This window comes from Anolis sagrei, chromosome Y, assembly GCF_037176765.1.
Source record: "Anolis sagrei isolate rAnoSag1 chromosome Y, rAnoSag1.mat, whole genome shotgun sequence".
In the NCBI taxonomy this organism is placed as follows: domain Eukaryota; kingdom Metazoa; phylum Chordata; class Lepidosauria; order Squamata; family Dactyloidae; genus Anolis; species Anolis sagrei.
The window spans coordinates 4,661,786-4,682,268 of record NC_090035.1 but is presented as its reverse complement, the minus strand read 5'-3'; the positions used below and the strand labels follow the sequence as shown (position 1 = coordinate 4,682,268).

The window sequence follows — 20,483 nt, the reverse complement described above, 5'->3', positions numbered from 1 at the left end:
CAATGTGATGTGGCGGCAAAAAAAGCCAATGGGATTTTGGCCTGCATCAATAGGAGTGTAGTGTCTAGATGTAGGGAAGTAATGCTCCCCATGCTCTATTCCGCTTTGGTTAGGCCACACTTGGAATATTGTGTCCAATTCTGGGCACCACAATTCAAGAGAGATATTGACAAGCTGGAATGTGTCCAGAGGATGGCGACTAAAATGATCAAAGGTCTGGAGAACAAGCCCTATGAGGAGCGGCTTAGGGAACTGGGCATGTTTAGCCTGAAGAAGAGAAGGCTGGGAGGAGATATGATAGCCATGTATACATATGTGAGAGGAAGCCACAGGGAGGAGGAGGGAGCAAGCTTGTTTTCTGCTTCCTTGGAGACTAGGACGTGGAACAATGGCTTCAAACTACAAGAGAGGAGATTCTCTTATAGTTGAGCTGGATGGCCCATGAGGTCTCTTCCAACTCTAAGATTCTATGAATTTATGACATGTAGACACATCTACTGGATTCAATGAGGTCTTCTCAATCTTGGACTAAAATAGTATTTTGTCGGCATCCAACATCAACATGTTGAGTGTTCCAAACCTATGCAACCTCCATGCAAAATTGCAGTTGTGTTTCATACTATGGGTAAGTCCTAGGCCACATTTTGACTTTGCACATCTTCAGCCAAAGCAGACTTTACACTATTGGTAAATATTGGTGTTGAAGCAAAAATACACCAGTATAGCAATCTCAAAGTTAGTGGTTGAGGCAAAAGAGGTGCTCTAATAGGATGATTAGTTTGCAAGACATTACAAGAGAGTCTTTGGCTTCTGATCTCTTTTGCATTTCTGGAAACGCAAGGGACAACTATGGCCAGTGGCTACAAATATCATCTGAGTCTTTGGCACATTGGTGGGGGGGGGGATGCCAGACCCCCTTATCAGACACTTTGAAAGGCAGAGATATCGAAGATACACGATAGTGAAGAAGAGCGGCATTGAGATCGCCAAAAAGCACTTCTGAGCCGGTGAGCAGGAGTCCCACAAACAACCTTGTTTGTTGCAAAGCTAGACAAAACAAACAGTGCGCGCAGCAGCCAGGAATCTGAGCGTTGAGCAAAAGTGCTTTGTCAGCAGGCAGCAGCCTCCACGCGCACACAACGGCAGCGCACCAACCCCCACATATTTGGCAAGTTTTGTCCTCCAAATCCTTGCAGAGGCGTGAATCACACACAGAGCGCTCGGCTCTTTGAGACCCAGAGAGCAGCAAAAACTCCAGCTGCAGAGCCAGATGTATTATTATGATTTCAAAGCCTGGATGGTCATCTATTGGGGGTGCTTTGATTGCTGCTTTTCCTGCATGGCAGAAATGGGTTGGACTGGGTGGTCCCTGGGGTTGCTACCATTATTATTATTATTATAGAATCATAGAAAGAGTTGGAAGAGACCTCCTGAGCTGTCATCCAGTCCAACCCCATTCTGCCAAGAAGCAGGAATATTGCATTCAAATCACCCCTGACAGATGGCCATCCAGCCTCTGTTTAAAAGCTTCCAAAGAAGGAGCCTCCACCACACTCCGGGGCAGAGAGTTCCACTGCTGAACGGCTCTCACAGTCAGGAAGTTCTTCCTCATGTTCAGATGGAATCTCCTTTCCTGTAGTTTGAAGCCATTGTTCCATTGCATCCTAGTCTCCAAGAAAGCAGAAAGGAAGCTGCAATTTGAATAGATAATTTTCTTTTTGGTTTAGGAAGTTCTTCTCTCAGTTACGGTCAGTTGCTCCCTCCTCCTCCCTGTGGCTTCCTCTCACATATTTATACATGGCTATCATATCTCCTCTCAGCCTTCTCTTCTTCAGGCTAAACATGCCCAGCAAGGGTGGAAACTGCAATCTCTCAGACTAACAACAACATCAGCTAAGGTCAATGGGAAAGGTTGTCCAGGCCTCCAGATGCTCAGGAGTTTTCTAATGTTACACCATGAAGCTGTTTTTCTGGCATTGCAGATGGATTGGCTGGTGCCTTCTGCTGGAAGTGCACTTTGGTTTTCTCAATGTTCAGTGAGGAGCCGAGCTTCTCATATGCTTCTGCAAACAAGTTGTAACAACAGTAGACTCATTTTATGTGACCATGAAGGGCAAGGAGCTCTCATAGAAGAGACTCCTTGAGTTAGAAGGTTCTTTACAGACCATCGGGTCCAACTCCCTACTCAACACATGGCCTTCAACTAAAACATCCCCAACTGGTATCTTATGATCCATGGTAACAACAGTAGACTCATTCTATGTGACCAAGAAGGGCAAGGAGCTCTCATAGAAGAGACTCCTTGAGTTAGAAGGTTCTTTATGGACCATCAGGTCCAACTCCCTACTCGATGAATGGCCTTCAACTAGAACATCCCCAACTGGTATCTTATGATCCATGGTAACAACAGTAGACTCATTCTATGTGACCAAGAAGGGCAAGGAGCTCTCATAGAAGAGGCTCCTTGAGTTAGAAGGTTCTTTATGGACCATCAGGTCCAACTCCCTACTCGATGCATGGCCTTCAACTAGAACATCCCCAGCTGGTATCTTATGATCCATGGTAACAACAGTAGACTCATTCTATGTGACCATGAAGGGCAAGGAACTCTCATAGAAGAGACTCCTTGAGTTAGAAGGTTCTTTATGGACCATCAGGTCCAACTTCCTACTCAATGCATGGCCTTCAACTAGAACATCCCCAGCCATTATCCTATGATCTATGGTTGACTTTTCCCATTCCTTTCTCTCTCTCTTCTGATCTAGGGATGGACCTTTCAGCCAACCAGGATGAGGAGAGTGATCAAGAAACCTTCCAACTGGAAATCAACAAAGAGACCAAGAAATGCACCTTCAGGACTTATACTGGGAAATACTGGACCCTCACCTCCAATGGCGGAGTGCAGTCCACTGCCTCAACTAAGTGAGTCCTCCCAGAGGGAACTGTGGGAAATAGTTGATTATTTTAGATAGGGAAAGTCTTATTTATCACAATCTTTTGGGGAGGGGGGTACCATGGTTTGACAACATATAGCCATCACCACTGGTAGTTGTTGACATCCTTGCATTTGTGGATGGTAAGGATGTCAACAACTACCAGTGGTGATGGCTATATGTTGTCAAACCATGGCACGCCCCTTCCCCAAAAGATTGTGATAAATAAGACTTCAAGCAAAATATGATTTTTTTTCTTTTTCAAAGTTTTGCAATATCAAAGCTGATGGAGGCTCCGGAAAGACCCAGCAACAACTGTACCCCAAACTCTTATCAAAGCTAAGCCCTTTAATCTTAATATATAAACAGCTTCTAGGCGTCGTGAGTAGCCAAAACAAACAAACAATGGGGCCAACTGACATAAAATTTGGCCTCCAAACTTCTCATACCGGAAGGTATGACCAACAATTTAAAAAACCCAAAACCATGAAAATAGCTTAAATAAAAAGTACTGAAAAAAAGCAGGGGTTGCGGAGGGATGATTTATTGTTGCCACCAATTTGAAAGGAACCAGTATTCAGGAGATTTTACCCCAGTTCCCAATTTTAAAAAAGGACTGGCCGATTTGCAATGGAGGTTGCCGATTAGGAACCAAATTTACCATCGTTGGAAGGGAGGCTGTTCAATTGTACCTCCTCCTTTATTAAGAAAGTAATAACTTAGTAGTAATTACACTGTATATACTGTAGCGTGACTGGAGAGAAGAATGTAGATTTATTTGGTTACTTTTCCCTGCGTTTCTGCCACCACGTGAGGTAAGTCGTAATATTGTGAGAAATGGCACTTTGGACACAGAATAGACGGAGCTGAGGCAATCTTCAAATAAAAGTTAACAATTTTATTAAGTACACAGCGTATGGTTGCAAGACGTAACTTTTCCTTGTTGCACTTGGAATAATACTTGTAACTTTAACAGTTCATTCTTTCAAGTAACACAGTATCTTTCTGACGTAGAGCACTTGTTTCAGACAAAGTTTCAATACAGGGATGTTTCCCTTAGTTGATCCTCCCTAGATCAAATACTAAGTAAACTATTCTTTAGCCTCTCCTTAGACTAAAAGAATACCAGCTCTGTTTCACCATTCGGCTGCACTAGCCTGAGAAACTTCCAATAGCCAAACCCAGCTTTTCAAAGCCTCAAAGCTTTGCTTCACAAGTCACTCCGCCACCTTTCCTTTCCTTCTCTCCCAACTCCTCACTCCACTGAACCTAACTCCTGACTCCTCTGAACCTAAAGCCGGACTGCTCACACCTCTAAACCTAAACCCTAACTGATTTTTAACTGTCGTTTTTTCAAACTCTCCCCTCTAAGCTCCTCCCACTTCCCTCTCTCCTGCATCAGCTCCTCTGACTTAGGCCGCTCCAGCCTTACTGCAGCCAATCTAAACACAAATACAGTTAAAATCATACAATTTATAATCAACTCCTGTACAAGTACCTTACCACGCATGTGCAAAACCTAACCCCGTCCCCTCTTGTGCGAGAGGGGGAAACAAACAGTCATCCGTAGCAAAACAGCTGGCCGTTCCTGCTTCGGGAGCCAAGCCGAGAAGCCAGAACAGCCCAGCGAAGCTGCTCTGTAAAGCAGCCTTTAGAGCCTTCTCACAGAGAGAGAGAGAGAGGAGGGGAGGGAGGGAGGAGAGGAAGAAGGACAGACAGAGGGACAGAAGAAGCAAAGAAGCAAGCAAGCCTTTTGCATCGGTCAGGCAAGGAAGGCGAGAGGGAAAGGGAAGGGAGCGAGGGAAGGAGGAGGAGCCATGCCATTCGGAACAGGAGCAAAATTACAGTTAGGAAGTAGCAACGGGTCTTCCTCCATCTTAATAGCCTACCTGTCCTCTCTTTCTTTCTTTCTTTCTCTCTCTCTTTCTCTCTCTCTGTGCCACAGCAGGAATGCTAATTGTTACTTCGACATCGAGTGGTGTGACCGGCGCATCACCCTGAAGGCCACCAATGGCAAATACGTCACGGCAAAGAAGAACGGGCAGCTTGCGGCCTCTGTCGAAAATCCCGGTAAGGAGGCTTTGTCCCTCGTGCCCGTTTAGAGATGTTAAATAAAGTCTTGCACGTTTTATTCCTCGTCATCTACAAGAAAAATTGAGGAGCTTGAAAAACTGTATTTTGTGGAATATAAATAATTTTCTGCACAGATGTCTTGTTTGCCCAAATTAATGTTTTTTGTGGAAAAGAGACATACAGTGTTCCCTCACTTTTCCGCGGGTATTTATTTATTTATTTATTTATTTACAGCATTTGTACACCACTTTTCTCACTCTGAGGGGGACTCAAAGCAGTTTACACATAAGTAATGGCAAAAATTCAGTGCCAGTACAAACAATTACAATTATTCACTACAATTAGACATAAATCAAATTAAAAAATACATCTATGGGTGTTCTGTTGCGCGCTGGGCCTGTAACAGCTGTACTTTTCTATAGGACGTATACTTTAAGCCCAGCGGGAAGCCAGGGGCGCCTCAAAGAGAGGTTCTCAGGGATTTTTCTGAAGTGATGGTCTTTATAGAGTCTTTAAAGATACAACAAAGTCTTTATTATGGAACAAACAACAAATCTTCCATGGTTCAAACAACACTTCAAGGCTTTCTTAGTCTAGTTCTCAATGGACTGGTACCTGACTTTGATTAACTGTACTTTCTCTGTAGGAAAAAACCCTTTTTAACTCTCCCAGGCTGTTAACTATCTATGCCTCATTGGTGTTTGTCCTACTACCAATTCCAAATGCGTCTGGGTATCGAGTAGACCTACCAGCCGAGGCTTGTAGATATTTCAGATGGAGTTCTGTGGATCTGTAGTGCTGTCCTCCCTCAGAGAAATCTTTGAAAACCTCAGGGTTGTTTCCCCTCTGATTGCTGTGAGGCTGAGAGGCTGTGAGCTCTCAGCCAGAGCCTTGGGACCTTTTCCCCTGGAATTTCTGTTTCTGTTTCCCGGATGCTCTTGAGAAAAGAAGCTTTTCTACGGGATGAGCTGGTCTACGTCCTATAGTTTAGCTTCCTTATGAGAGACTGCCCAAAAATGGCTCCTTTCCCTCCCAGAGCCCTGAACAAGGGGCGGAACCAAAGCTTAATTATGATGGACAGGAGGCCTACCCTATGACTGCAAAACAGATAACAGAAAGAAAATAAAGTTGGAGCTCCTGGTACAGCTGTGCCAGAACAATGAGCAATAAAACAATCATTAATACAATAAAACAGTCTCGTCAGTCGAATCGCCGTTCCAGTCATTGTCTTTACGAAACGCTGCATACATTTACTTCTACTGCCCAAAGACCTGGTCCCAAAACCATGATTTTAATTTTTTTTCTAAGAGTCAGGAGAGAGGGAGCAGATCTTACCTCATTTGAGAGTGTGTTCCATAGGTGGGGGGCCACCGCCGAGAAGGCCCTGTCTCTCGTCCCCGCCAGGCGCATCTGTGCTGTTGACGGGAGCGAGAGCAGGGCCTCCCTGGTTGATCTTAGATTATGAGGTGGGACGTAGGGGTGGATTTATTCAGACAAGTAAGCTGGGCCAGAACCATATAGAGCTTTCTAGGTCAAAATTGGGCTCGGAGATGGAAAGGCAGCCAGTGGAGCTGGCATAGCAGGGGGGTGGTATGCTCCCTGTATGCCGCCCCAGTTAGTAATCTGCTGCCACCCGTTGAACTAGCTGAAGTTTCCGAACCGTCTTCAAAGGCAGCCCCACGTAGAGTGTGTTGCAGTAATCTATTCGTGATGTAACAAGAGCATGGACCACCGTGGCCAGATCAGACTTCCCAAGGTACAGGTGCAGCTAGTGTGCGAGTTTTAACTGTGCAAAAGCTCCCCTGGCCACCACCAAAAACCCAGCGAGAGGAAGAAGAGGGGGAAAAGCGAAGGAGGAAAGAAGTCAAGGAAGGAGGGAGAAAAGGCGAGGAGGAGGGCCGCACAGACAAAAGTGTCCCTCTTGCTAGGGGAGGGTGGCATGGGTGCCCGACGGAGGGAGGGGAAAGAGGAGAGGAAAGAGAAGGTGAAGTAAGGGAGAAAGAGGGAAGGCGAGGAGGAGGAGGGCCACGCAGGGAAAACCGCGAAACAGCAAGTCCGCAGAAAGCGAACTGAAAAGTAGCAAGGGAACAATGTATTGTAGTAGTAGTAATAGTAATAGTAGAAGTAGCAGCTGTTGTCATCTACAAGCATGGGAAAGGAAATTGCAATGAATACCTTTATATTATTTACTAGCTGTGCCCTGCCACGCGTTGCTGTGGCCTATAGTAAAACTTATCAAAGTTGAGGTAGATATCTGGACTATTATGAAAGAGAGGTCCCTACCTATTCCTTCCCCCTTTTCCTCCCCCTTTCTCTCCTTTCTTCCTTCTCTACCTCTTTCTTTCTTTCACTACTTGGTTTCATCCTTCTCTCTTTCCTTCATTCCCTCCCCCTTTCTTCCTTTGCCTTTCTTCCCTCCCTGTTTGCTTCCTTCTTTCACTTTTTATTTCCTTTTATTTTACCACCATCATAACAATAACAATAATGCAATGCATTGCCTCTGGGGCCTGACACCTCTCCCATTCCCCCAGGGTCTCATAGGAACAATAGCATAATAATAATAATAATAGAAATAACAACCTGTTGCTGTGGCCAATCTTCCCTCTTTCTCTCCTTCTTTCCCTCCTTCCTTCCTTCCTTCCCTCCCATCTTTCCTTCTCCTCTTCTTTCTCTATCTTTCCTTCCTTCCCCCTTTTTCTTTCTTTTCTGCTGTCTCTCTTTTCTTTCCTTCCATCTTTCCTTTTCTTTCCTTTTCTTCTTCCTTCTTTCTCTAACTTTCCTTCCTTCCCCCTTTTTCTTTACCTCCCTTTCTCTTTCTTCCTTCTTTCCTTCCTTCCTGTCTTTCCTAGATTTTGACAGGGCGGGAAGGGGCGGGGTGGGGTTTGGAGGTGGCGTGAAGTAAAAGGAGGTAAGATTGGGGTGGGGGAGTGATGGAGCGTGGGGTTGCGTGTGTGTGTGCAGCGGCGGGGGGAGTGATGGAGCGTGGGGTTGCGTGTGTGTGTGCGGCGGCGGGGGAGTGGGGTTGCGTGTGTGCGTGCGGCGGCGGGGGGAGTGATGGAGCGTGGGGTTGCGTGTGTGTGTGCGGCGGCGGGGGGAGTGGGGTTGCGTGTGTGCATGCGGCGGCGGGGGGAGTGATGGAGTGTGGGGTTGTGTGTGTGTGTGCGGCAGGGGGTGTGTGCGGGAAGCGGCGCGACGGGGCTTGGAGTGAGTTGTTTCTCATTTTGAGTAGATATGTTTGTACCTTGTGGGTTGTGTTATGGGCATGGGAATTTTGGTTAAGTTTCGTTGGGGGATTTTTGAGTTTTGTTTCCTTGTTGGATGCCCCTAACAAATTTATATATATAGATGTTGAAAAAGGTGACACTGGAGGGAGCTAAGAGTAGTAAAACTAAAATGGAAGAAATAAGTAGCCAAACAGTTGAGTAACCACAGCGGGTCTCAAATGTTTAGCTCAGGACTTGTTGACTTCCACAATGTTTCGCCGATTCCTCTCGTCTCTGATTTTTAGCTGTACTGGCTGGGGATGGTGAAAGTCAAGTCCAAGATACTTAGAAGATGCCAGATTGTTGGCCGTCTTTGGTTTAAAAGGATTTCAGGGCATTTCATGGATGTTTCCCATGATGAATATTAATCTTGTGATATGAAGTCAACCAGCCCGTCTTTGTCCATCCTTTCTCTGGTGACAGGTGAGACGGAGTCCTTCCTCATGAAGCTGATTAACCGGCCAATCATTGTCCTTCGGGGAGAGCATGGCTTCATTGGCTGCCGGAAGGTGACTGGCACCCTGGATTCGAACCGCTCCTCTTACGACGTCTTTCAACTGGAGTTCAATGACGGAGCTTACAATATCAAAGGTATTAACGTCAGGAATACTTTTTAAATATTGAAAATGTTCTTTTTTCCCATTTCCAGTGAGACAGAGTATATTGGGCATTTTACAGAGAAAGAAATAGTCACACAGACTACATATAGCTACATTGATTACACAACAAAGGAATATTACATTTTACTCAACATCCACACACATATAAACATTCATTCCCAATGCATACATTGTCATCCCTTCTTCCTTCTCCTGGAGAAGAGAACTGAATGAGGGTCAGATTGTGTTCCCTGCAAATCTACCATTCTGATGATATACCATTCTGATGATATACAATCTACCATTCTGACGATATACCATCCCTGCATTCCTGCTGTCTGCCACACTTTTGGAAAACAAGAAGGTCTCTCATATAGCAATTTTTTTGCTGTTGTTGTTCCAAATTGATTGACTTATTAACCACTAAAACATGCTGACTCCATCAGTTCTGGACAGATGTGTTTTCTACTTAATGTTAGGAGCATTGTTTGACTTCCTTAACTTAAAAAAAAAATCATTGTCTTTGACTATGTAAACATGTTGTTTTCAACCAAGAGTTAAACATTGTCTTGGTTGAAAACAACATGTTTACATAGTCAAAGACAATGACTTTGACTATTCCTGCTTCCAGGCAGGGGGTTGGACTGGATGGCCCATGAAGTCTCTTCCAACTCTATGATTCCATGATTCTATGTAAACATGCTGTTTTCAACCAAAAGTTAAACATTGTCTTGGTTGAAAACAACATGTTCACATAGTCAAAGACAATGACTTTGACTATTCCTGCTTCTAGGCAAGGGGTTGGACTGGATGGCCCATGAAGTCTCTTCCAACTCTATGATTCCGTGATACTATGTAAACATGTTGTTTTCAACCAAGAGTTAAACATTGTCTTGGTTGAAAACAACATGTTTACATAGTCAAAGACAATGACTCTGACTATTCCTGCTTCTAGGCAGGGGGTTGGACTGGATGGCCCATGAAGTCTCTTCCAACTCTATGATTCCGTGATTCTATGTAAACATGTTGTTTTCAACCAAGAGTTAAACATTGTCTTGGTTGAAAACAACATGTTTACATAGTCAAAGACAATGACTCTGACTATTCCTGCTTCTAGATAAGGGGTTGGACTGGATGGCCCATGAAGTCTCTTCCAACTCTATGATTCCGTGATTCTATGTAAACATGTTGTTTTCAACCAAGAGTTACACATTGTCTTGGTTGAAAACATGTTTACAAAGACAATGACTTTGACTATTCCTGCTTCTAGGCAGGGGGTTGGACTGGATGGCCCAGGAAGTCTCTTCCAACTCTATGATTCCATGATTCTATGTAAACATGTTGTTTTCATCAAAGAGTTGAACATTGTCTTGGTTGAAAACAACATGTTTACATAGTCAAAGACAATGACTTTGACTATTCCTGCTTTTAGCCAAGGGGTTGGACTGGATGGCGCATGAAGTCTCTTCCAACTCTATGATTCCATGATTCTATGTAAACATATTGTTTTCAACCAAGAGTTAAACATTGTCTTGGTTGAAAACAACATGTTTACATAGTCAAAGACAATGACTTTGACTATTCCTGCTTCTAGGCAGGGGGTTGGACTGGATGGCCCATGAAGTCTCTTCCAACTCTATGATTCCATGATTCTATGTAAACATGTTGTTTTCAACCAAGAGTTAAACATTGTCTTAGTTGAAAACAACATATTTACATAATCAAAGACAATGGCTTTGACTATTCCTGCTTCTAGGCAGGGGGTTGGACTGGATGGCCCATGAAGTCTCTTCCAACTCTATGATTCCATGATTCTATGTAAACATGTTGTTTTCATCAAAGAGTTAAACATTGTCTTGGTTGAAAACAACATATTTACATAATCAAAGACAATGGCTTTGACTATTCCTGCTTCTAGGCAGGGGGTTGGACTGGATGGCCCATGAAGTCTCTTCCAACTCTATGATTCCATGATTCTATGTAAACATGTTGTTTTCAACCAAGAGTTAAACATTGTCTTGGTTGAAAACAACATGTTTACATAGTCAAAGACAATGACTTTGACTATTCCTGCTTCCAGGCAGGGGGTTGGACTGGATGGCCCATGAAGTCTCTTCCAACTCTATGATTCCATGATTCTATGTAAACATGCTGTTTTCAACCAAGAGTTAAACATTGTCTTGGTTGAAAACAACATGTTTACATAGTCAAAGACAATGACTTTGACTATTCCTGCTTCCAGGCAGGGGGTTGGACTGGATGGCCCATGAAGTCTCTTCCAACTCTATGATTCCATGATTCTATGTAAACATGCTGTTTTCAACCAAGAGTTAAACATTGTCTTGGTTGAAAAACAACATGTTTACATAGTCAAAGACAATGACTCTGACTATTCCTGCTTCCAGGCAGGGGGTTGGACTGGATGGCCCATGAAGTCTCTTCCAAATCTATGATTCCGTGATACTATGTAAACATGTTGTTTTCAACCAAGAGTTAAACATTGTCTTGGTTGAAAACAACATGTTTACATAGTCAAAGACAATGACTCTGACTATTCCTGCTTCTAGGCAGGGGGTTGGACTGGATGGCCCATGAAGTCTCTTCCAACTCTATGATTCCGTGATTCTATGTAAACATGTTGTTTTCAACCAAGAGTTAAACATTGTCTTGGTTGAAAACAACATGTTTACATAGTCAAAGACAATGACTCTGACTATTCCTGCTTCTAGATAAGGGGTTGGACTGGATGGCCCATGAAGTCTCTTCCAACTCTATGATTCCGTGATTCTATGTAAACATGTTGTTTTCAACCAAGAGTTACACATTGTCTTGGTTGAAAACATGTTTACAAAGACAATGACTTTGACTATTCCTGCTTCTAGGCAGGGGGTTGGACTGGATGGCCCAGGAAGTCTCTTCCAACTCTATGATTCCATGATTCTATGTAAACATATTGTTTTCAACCAAGAGTTAAACATTGTCTTGGTTGAAAACAACATGTTTACATAGTCAAAGACAATGACTTTGACTATTCCTGCTTCTAGGCAGGGGGTTGGACTGGATGGCCCATGAAGTCTCTTCCAACTCTATGATTCCATGATTCTATGTAAACATGTTGTTTTCAACCAAGAGTTAAACATTGTCTTAGTTGAAAACAACATATTTACATAATCAAAGACAATGGCTTTGACTATTCCTGCTTCTAGGCAGGGGGTTGGACTGGATGGCCCATGAAGTCTCTTCCAACTCTATGATTCCATGATTCTATGTAAACATGTTGTTTTCAACCAAGAGTTAAACATTGTCTTAGTTGAAAACAACATATTTACATAATCAAAGACAATGGCTTTGACTATTCCTGCTTCTAGGCAGGGGGTTGGACTGGATGGCCCATGAAGTCTCTTCCAACTCTATGATTCCATGATTCTATGTAAACATGTTGTTTTCAACCAAGAGTTAAACATTGTCTTGGTTGAAAACAACATATTTACATAGTCAAAGACAATGACTCTGACTATTCCTGCTTCTAGATAAGGGGTTGGACTGGATGGCCCATGAAGTCTCTTCCAACTCTATGATTCCGTGATTCTATGTAAACATGTTGTTTTCAACCAAGAGTTAAACATTGTCTTAGTTGAAAACAACATATTTACATAATCAAAGACAATGGCTTTGACTATTCCTGCTTCTAGGCAGGGGGTTGGACTGGATGGCCCATGAAGTCTCTTCCAACTCTATGATTCCATGATTCTATGTAAACATGTTGTTTTCATCAAAGAGTTGAACATTGTCTTGGTTGAAAACAACATGTTTACATAGTCAAAGACAATGACTTTGACTATTCCTGCTTTTAGCCAAGGGGTTGGACTGGATGGCGCATGAAGTCTCTTCCAACTCTATGATTCCATGATTCTATGTAAACATATTGTTTTCAACCAAGAGTTAAACATTGTCTTGGTTGAAAACAACATGTTTACATAGTCAAAGACAATGACTTTGACTATTCCTGCTTCTAGGCAGGGGGTTGGACTGGATGGCCCATGAAGTCTCTTCCAACTCTATGATTCCATGATTCTATGTAAACATGTTGTTTTCAACCAAGAGTTAAACATTGTCTTAGTTGAAAACAACATATTTACATAATCAAAGACAATGGCTTTGACTATTCCTGCTTCTAGGCAGGGGGTTGGACTGGATGGCCCATGAAGTCTCTTCCAACTCTATGATTCCATGATTCTATGTAAACATGTTGTTTTCAACCAAGAGTTAAACATTGTCTTGGTTGAAAACAACATATTTACATAGTCAAAGACAATGACTTTGGCTATTCCTGCTTCTAGGCAGGGGGTTGGACTAGATGACCCATGAAGTCTCTTCCAACTCTATGATTCCATGATTCTATGTAAACATGTTGTTTTCAACCAAGAGTTAAACATTGTCTTGGTTGAAAACAACATGTTTACATAGTCAAAGACAATGACTTTGACTATTCCTGCTTCCAGGCAGGGGGTTGGACTGGATGGCCCATGAAGTCTCTTCCAACTCTATGATTCCATGATTCTATGTAAACATGCTGTTTTCAACCAAGAGTTAAACATTGTCTTGGTTGAAAACAACATGTTTACATAGTCAAAGACAATGACTTTGACTATTCCTGCTTCCAGGCAGGGGGTTGGACTGGATGGCCCATGAAGTCTCTTCCAAATCTATGATTCCATGATTCTATGTAAACATGTTGTTTTCAACCAAGAGTTAAACATTGTCTTGGTTGAAAACAACATGTTTACATAGTCAAAGACAATGACTTTGACTATTCCTGCTTCCAGGCAGGGGGTTGGACTGGATGGCCCAGGAAGTCTCTTCCAACTCTATGATTCCGTGATTCTATGTAAACATGCTGTTTTCAACCAAGAGTTAAACATTGTCTTGGTTGAAAACAACATGTTTACATAGTCAAAGACAATGACTTTGACTATTCCTGCTTCCAGGCAGGGGGTTGGACTGGATGGCCCATGAAGTCTCTTCCAAATCTATGATTCCGTGATTCTATGTAAACATGTTGTTTTCAACCAAGAGTTAAACATTGTCTTGGTTGAAAACAACATGTTTACATAGTCAAAGACAATGACTCTGACTATTCCTGCTTCTAGGCAAGGGGTTGGACTGGATGGCCCATGAAGTCTCTTCCAACTCTTTGATTCCATGATTCTATGTAAACATGTTGTTTTCAACCAAGAGTTAAACCTTGTCTCTGGCTATGTCAGCAGTTCATGACTTCTTCACCTCATTTTTTCCAATTTTTCCAGGTTTTGTTGTCAGAATGGTATCTTCAGTGTTCACCAGACCCCATTCATACACATTTCATAAAATTTCATTCAGTTCACACATCATGTTTATGACCTATCTCCCTTAGAAAGGGCAGACTCTTTTGATGATCGAGTGACGATGCATCCTTGATTCATTCCCTAGCTCTAAAACCAGGCCTTCCTGCTAAAGTCCCATGGAGGGACAAACAACTCCGCTTCCCAAGAAGACCTGCATTCACTGTTCAAACTGAGAAGCTTAGTTTCTAGAGATGTTACAAGCTATCTGGTCAATGCCAGCAGATGGGCTGTCTTTGCACTTCACCATTCTCTCCTTCCTATCCTTACTCTGACTTGGTAGCACAAATCATAGGGAAAATGGAGAAAATCATGGGCACTGATTTAAATTATGGTTTTATTCCACAACGTTCTGAAGCCACATCTATACTGACAGCCTACGGGCTGCTAGGAATTCTGGGAGTTGAAGTCCAAAACACCCGGAGAGCCAAAGTTTGCCCATGCCTGTTACAACACTTTTCCAGCTTTTCTGCTGGTGATACTCTTCCCACAGTGCCATCAATGACCTGCTGACCGTTTCCCGTCTGACTTTTCAGATTCCACTGGGAAATACTGGATGGTGGGCAACGAGTCCTCAATCACCAGCAGCAGCGACACGCCGGTGGACTTCTTCTTTGAGTTCTGCGACTACAACAAGGTGGCCATCAAAGTCAACGGCAAATACCTGAAGGGCGACCACGCCGGCGTCCTCAAAGCTACCGCCGACTCCATCGACCCCTCCACCCTCTGGGAGTATTGAATGCACTTTAGCCTCCTTCCCTCTGCTCTTTCGTGCTCTCTTCTTCTTCCTCCCTTCTCCTCCTCCTCCTCCTCCTCCTTCCCTTTCAGTTGCCAATATATATATTTTTCGTTTGTGGGTTATTTTTTCAATGTTCTGGTGTGTCTTTCCCTAAAAAAAGGGGGGGGGGTGTTCTTTCAGATTGGCCTGCTGCTTATATATCGCTGTATAAGCTTTTTTTGGGTGGGGTTGGGGTATAGGGGGTTACTTCTTTTTGTTATGTCAGCCTCTTTTTTATTATTATTATGATGACGAAAACTGGAAAATGTTAACTAACCTGCAGGAAAAAAAAACAAAAAACAAAACCAAGGTGCACTCTTCTGCACAGACTATTTTTTGGAGGGGTGCGTTGGAAACCTCCTGGCCTCTGTGCTGATCCTCTGAATCGAAAAGGGAATATATATCCCACTGTATAAGTAGAAACCAGCCCTCTTGATCTCTTGGCGGCCTCTTCGCAAGAGTGCCTATTGAGCTCAGTTGCCATTTAAGTCGCCGTCATCATGCCCAACGGCTCGGCACAATTATTATCCTTCTACCAGTTTCTGAAACTGGATTTGCCTTCTGCAGTTGGTTCGTTAGTGGTCAACTTTCTTGGAGTTTGATCCCTACATCGAGCTCCTTCCTTTCTCTAGCCAAAGCAGAGAAGTAGAAACCATCCCTCTTGATCTCTTGGCGGTCTTCTCGCAAGAGTGCCTATCGAGCTCAGTTGTTGTTTGAGTCGCCGTCATCATGCCCAACGGCTCGGCACAATTATTATCCTTCTACCAGATTCCGAAACTGGATTTGCCTTCTGCAGTTGGTTCGTTGGCCGTCACTTTTCTTGGGGTTTGATCCCTACATCAAGCTCCTTCTTTTCTCTAGCCAAAGCAGGGAAGTCGAAACCATCCCTCTTGATCTCTTGGCGGTCTTCTCGCAAGAGTGCCTATTGAGCTCGGTTGCCGTTTAAGTCGCCGTCATCATGCCCAACGGCTCGGCACAATTATTATCCTCCTACCGGTTTACTGAAACTGGATTTGCCTTCTGTGGTTGGTTCGTTGGTGGTCACTCTTCTTGGGGTTTGATCCCTACTTCAAGCTCCTTCCTTTTTCTAACAAAAGCAGGGAAGTAGAAACCATCCCTCTTGATCTCTTGGCGGTCTTCTCGCAAGAGTGTCTATTGAGCTCGGTTGCCATTTGAGTTGCCGTCATCGTGCCCAATGGCCAAAGCAGGAAAGAGGTCTCCGGGCATATTCCGCAAACCCTAAGAAGGGTTAATGAGGAAAGTCAAAGGGTTGGTTCGAGACGAAATGGCACAAATCAACAAATACATGGAGCAAATGGGAACTATAGAGCCGTAGGCATAAGGAGTAACTTCGGGTAGGACGCGGACTCTGCAGAAGCTCCGTTCATTCATCTCATGGGCGGCAGAACTGACAGAGTAGTTCAACTTTCCGTTGCTCTGTCTCTTCCCAGCACAATCTTGAGTGTTTCAAGTGCCCCAAGGAGCATCTCTTGAGCTTCTCTTGGACTACTGAAGCTGTTGACACTGCCTTATGGTTCCTCCACTTCTAAAGTCTTTATAGAACCTCCCTCCCTTTTTGTAATCCAAGTGAAAACATATAGAGGGGTCCCTCTTGTTGCCTGGTTGCTTTCCAAGCAATGCCTTCTCAATGTCCCTCTTGAGAATATAAGAGTCTTCTTTAGCTTTCCAATCCATCTGCCCTAATTGGAGGGTCCAGTTCCTTGCCGGTTTCCATTAGGATGGGACAGGCATCAAGCTGCACAATTTCTCCTTTGGAAAATCTTCGTTGTTTCCATCTCAAGAGTGAGCATTGCCTCCACCAGCTCGACCAGAGAAGCTTCTCCTGCTCCGTTCTCCGGCTCAACTGCACCTCCTTGACCGGTTCCAGATTCCCAGACACCCCTTCTTTCGTTGCCTAATGAATAAGTTACCTCTCCCTCTTTCTGGTTCTTCTTGAGAGTTTCCCATGCCTCAAGGAGAGCCATGTATCTCAGTAGCTTTCTGTGTGTGCGTGTGTGTGCGGAAATCAAGGTATATTTGGGAGGAGAAGAGACGAAACGGGAAGGAGCGAGCCATACTTTGTGTGAGTGCATTTCGGAGGGAGACGGCCTCATTCGTTCCTGGTCACTTCTAGACAGTGGCTGGGGGAGAAAAAAAGGAAACAAGTTGCTAAATCTCAATTTACAGTTCTAGAAAGCTTTTTAAAAATGGGCAACGTTTGCACAGTGTGTGTTCAATCCATCTCTTTATCACTTAGCCTTGCTGGAATTTTCTGTCCCCATTTGTCACCCAGTTGTCGTCCTGAGGATACATGTCGCAGCATTTGCTTCTAGCTTCTGTGTGAGTGTGTGTCTTACTAGCCAAACTTATTGACATTTTTTGAGGGAAGGTCTCTCCAAAAGTGCGATTTCCCCTCTCCCTATTTGTTGCAACTCTCCAAACAGAGCTTATCTTCAAGCTGAATTCGGATAGCTTCATCGTACCAACATGTCCCCATTCTCAGCCAGTTGTTGTTCTGAGGACACGTGTCGCAGCATTTGCTTCTAGCTTCTGTGTGAGTGTGTGTCTTACTAGCCAAACATATTGACATTTTTTCTGGGAAGGTCTCTCCGAAACCATTCTTCTCATTCTGCAAACCGCTTCACAATTCCAGTCCTAAATCAAAACGGTGCAATTCTCCCTTCCGTATTTATCATAGCTCTCCAAACATCTTCAAATTGAATTCGGATAGCTTCATCGTACCGACATGTCCCCATTCTCAGCCAGTTGTCATTCTGAGGATACATGTCGCGACATTTGCTTCTGGCTAGTGTTTGAGTGTGTGTCTTACCAGCTGAACACATTGAACTTTTTTGAGGGAAGGTCTATTCAAAAGTGTGATTTCACCTCTCCCTATTTGTCCCAACTCTTCAAACCAGTGGTTCTCAACCTGGGGTCCCCAGATGTTTTTGGCCTTCAACTCCCAGAAATCCTAACAGCTGGTAAACTGGCTGGGATTTCTGGGAGTTGTAGGCCAAAAACATCTGGGGACCCCAGGTTGAGAACCACTGATTCAAACAGAGCTCATCTTCAAGCTGAATTCGGATAGCATCATCGTACCGACATGTCCCCATTCTCAGCCAGTTGTCGTTCTGAGGATACTTGCCGCGGCATTTGCTTCTGGCTTGTGTGTGAGTGTGTGTCTTACTAGCCAAACACATTGACATTTTTTGAGGGAAGGTCTATCCAAAAGTGCGATTTCCCACCTCCCTATTTGTCGCAACTCTCCAAGCAGAGCTTACCTTCATCGTACCGACATGTCCTCATTCTCAGCCAGTTGTCGTTCTGAGGATACGTGTCGTGGCATTTGCTTCTGGCTTGTGTGTGAGCGTGTGTCTTACTAGCTGAACGTATTGGCCTATTTTGAAGGAAGGTCTACCTGAAACCATTCCCCTCATTCTGCAAACCGCTTCCCAATTCCAGTCCCAAATCAAAACAGTGCAATTTCCCTCTTTCCTATTTATCATAGCTCTCCAAACATGTTCAAGCTGAATTTGGATAGCTTCATTGTACCGCCATGTCACCATTCTCAGCCAGTTGTCGTTCCGAGGATACATGTTGCGGCATTTGCTTCTGGCTTGTGTGTGAGTGTGTGTCTTACTAGCCGAACATATTGACCTATTTTGAGGGAAGGTCTATCCAAAACCGTTCCTCCCATTCTGTAGAATACTTCACAATTCCAGTCTCAAATCAAAACAGTGCGATTCCCCCTTCCCTATTTGTCGTAACTCTCCAAACAGAGCTCATCCTCAAGCCGTACTGTATAACCCGACGTAAACATTTGTACCACGCTGCTTGGCTTTTCAATAGTTTTGGATACGTTTTGTAATCATGGACATCTCGTTTCTTCATGTAGGATGCCTTCCTGGGGAAGATAGGGCATTAATCTCTGTACTCTCTTAAAGCCAGCCTGTTCAATGCCTCTCTTGCCCAATCCTTTGCTCCGTACTGGAGGCGTCTTCAGAGGAAAGGTGCTTTGAACCCGCCAAAGTCCATCTGTTCCATGCCTTGTTAAGCACACTACCTTATGAGAACCCCTATGGCAGGCATGGGCAAACTTGGGTCCCTCCAGGTGTTTTGGACTTCAACTCCCACCATTCCTAACAGCCTACCGGCTGTTAGGAATGGTGGGAGTTGAAGTCCAAAACACCTGGAGGGACCCAAGTTTGCCCATGCCTGTCCTATGGCTTAATATTTTTTGCCAAAAGTCTTTGAGCCTTGAAAAAACTCATCACAAGGGGTTCTTCTGCCGTGGATACTTGGTGCTAGATTTCCAAACAACTGGAGTTAACTTGCCTTATAGGTAAGGGCAGTCTCACCTGGAGGATGGGTACAGAAGTGGGCTAATTTGGGATTTCTGGAGCATTCAAATTGGGTGCTTTCCTTACGAACGCCAGCGCAAACTTTGGCCGTAAGAACGGCTCGTTCAACGGTCCGAGAATCCGTTCCCAATCCTCGTCCCTTTCGTACGGCGTTCTCCAATTTCTCTTTCCCGGACGACATTTGGTTTTGGGTCACGTTGTGTAACCCCGCTGCCTTCTCTTCTGTGTTAAAAAAATATCTCATCTCGGGAGTTTTCTCCTTGCCTTCTTCCTCAGCTTTTTTTTTGTGGCTCTTTCTGACAAAAAAAAAATATTATTAAAAAAGCATCTCACATTCTGGTATATTTTGTTAAGATTGTTTTTTTTTGTTTTCCTTTTTTTAAAGAACACTTTTGTAAGTGCCATTTGTATAACAAGCTTCAAATGGAGAAGAGAAAGTGACAAAATAATAATAATAAATAATAATAAATAAATAAATAAAAAACCCGCATTCAGATAAGAAAGAATCGTCCGAGTGATTCCTTCCTTCCTTTTGTCTTAAAAGTGATTTTGTCCAGGCCAGTTCCCCTCAAAACCCACCAATGTTCAAAAGTGGGCATGCCAAGTGTGTTTACGTAGCAAAAGCCCAAATGCAAAGCCCAAATGCAAAAGACTCATAGACTGGAGTAAAAGTGAACAGAAAAATCTTTACTCAGCAAAAATGAAACATAAACTTGGCAGTGTTATTATTTATTTTTATTTATTTATTATTTGAACTTATATGCCGCCACTCCCCTGGGGCTCGGAGCGGCTTACAAGACTAGAATCATAGAATCAAAGAGTTGGAAGAGACCTCCTGGGCCATCCAGTCCAACCCCATTCTGCCAAGAAGCAGGAATATTGCATTCAAATCACCCCTGACAGATGGCCATCCAGCCTCTGCTTAAAAGCTTCCAAAGAAGGAGGCTCCACCACACTCCGGGGCAGAGAGTTCCACTTCTGAACGGCTCTCACAGTCAGGAAGTTCTTCCTCATGTTCAGATGGAATCTCCTCTCTTGTAGTTTGAAGCCATTGTTCCATTGCGTCCTAGTCTCCAAGGAAGCAGAAAGGAAGCT

The 20,483-nt window shown here is 43.8% G+C and overlaps 1 protein-coding gene across 3 annotated transcripts in view; it reads left to right on the top strand.

Annotated features, from left to right (window-relative positions):
- Positions 1 to 19,894, top strand: part of LOC137095521 (fascin-like) — a 114,677-nt gene extending 94,783 nt beyond the window's left edge. For 2 of the 3 annotated variants that reach the window (XM_067462279.1, XM_067462281.1), the window contains exons 4-7: positions 2,766 to 2,922; positions 4,879 to 5,003; positions 8,693 to 8,860; positions 14,786 to 19,894. In XM_067462279.1, the coding sequence (XP_067318380.1) occupies positions 2,766 to 2,922; positions 4,879 to 5,003; positions 8,693 to 8,860; positions 14,786 to 14,988 (653 nt within the window). In that variant the 3' untranslated portion in view covers positions 14,989 to 19,894. The remainder of the gene's footprint in view (positions 1 to 2,765; positions 2,923 to 4,878; positions 5,004 to 8,692; positions 8,861 to 14,785) is intronic. The other variant, XM_067462280.1, reaches the window with a different exon arrangement.
- The last annotated feature ends 589 nt before the right edge of the window (positions 19,895 to 20,483 follow it).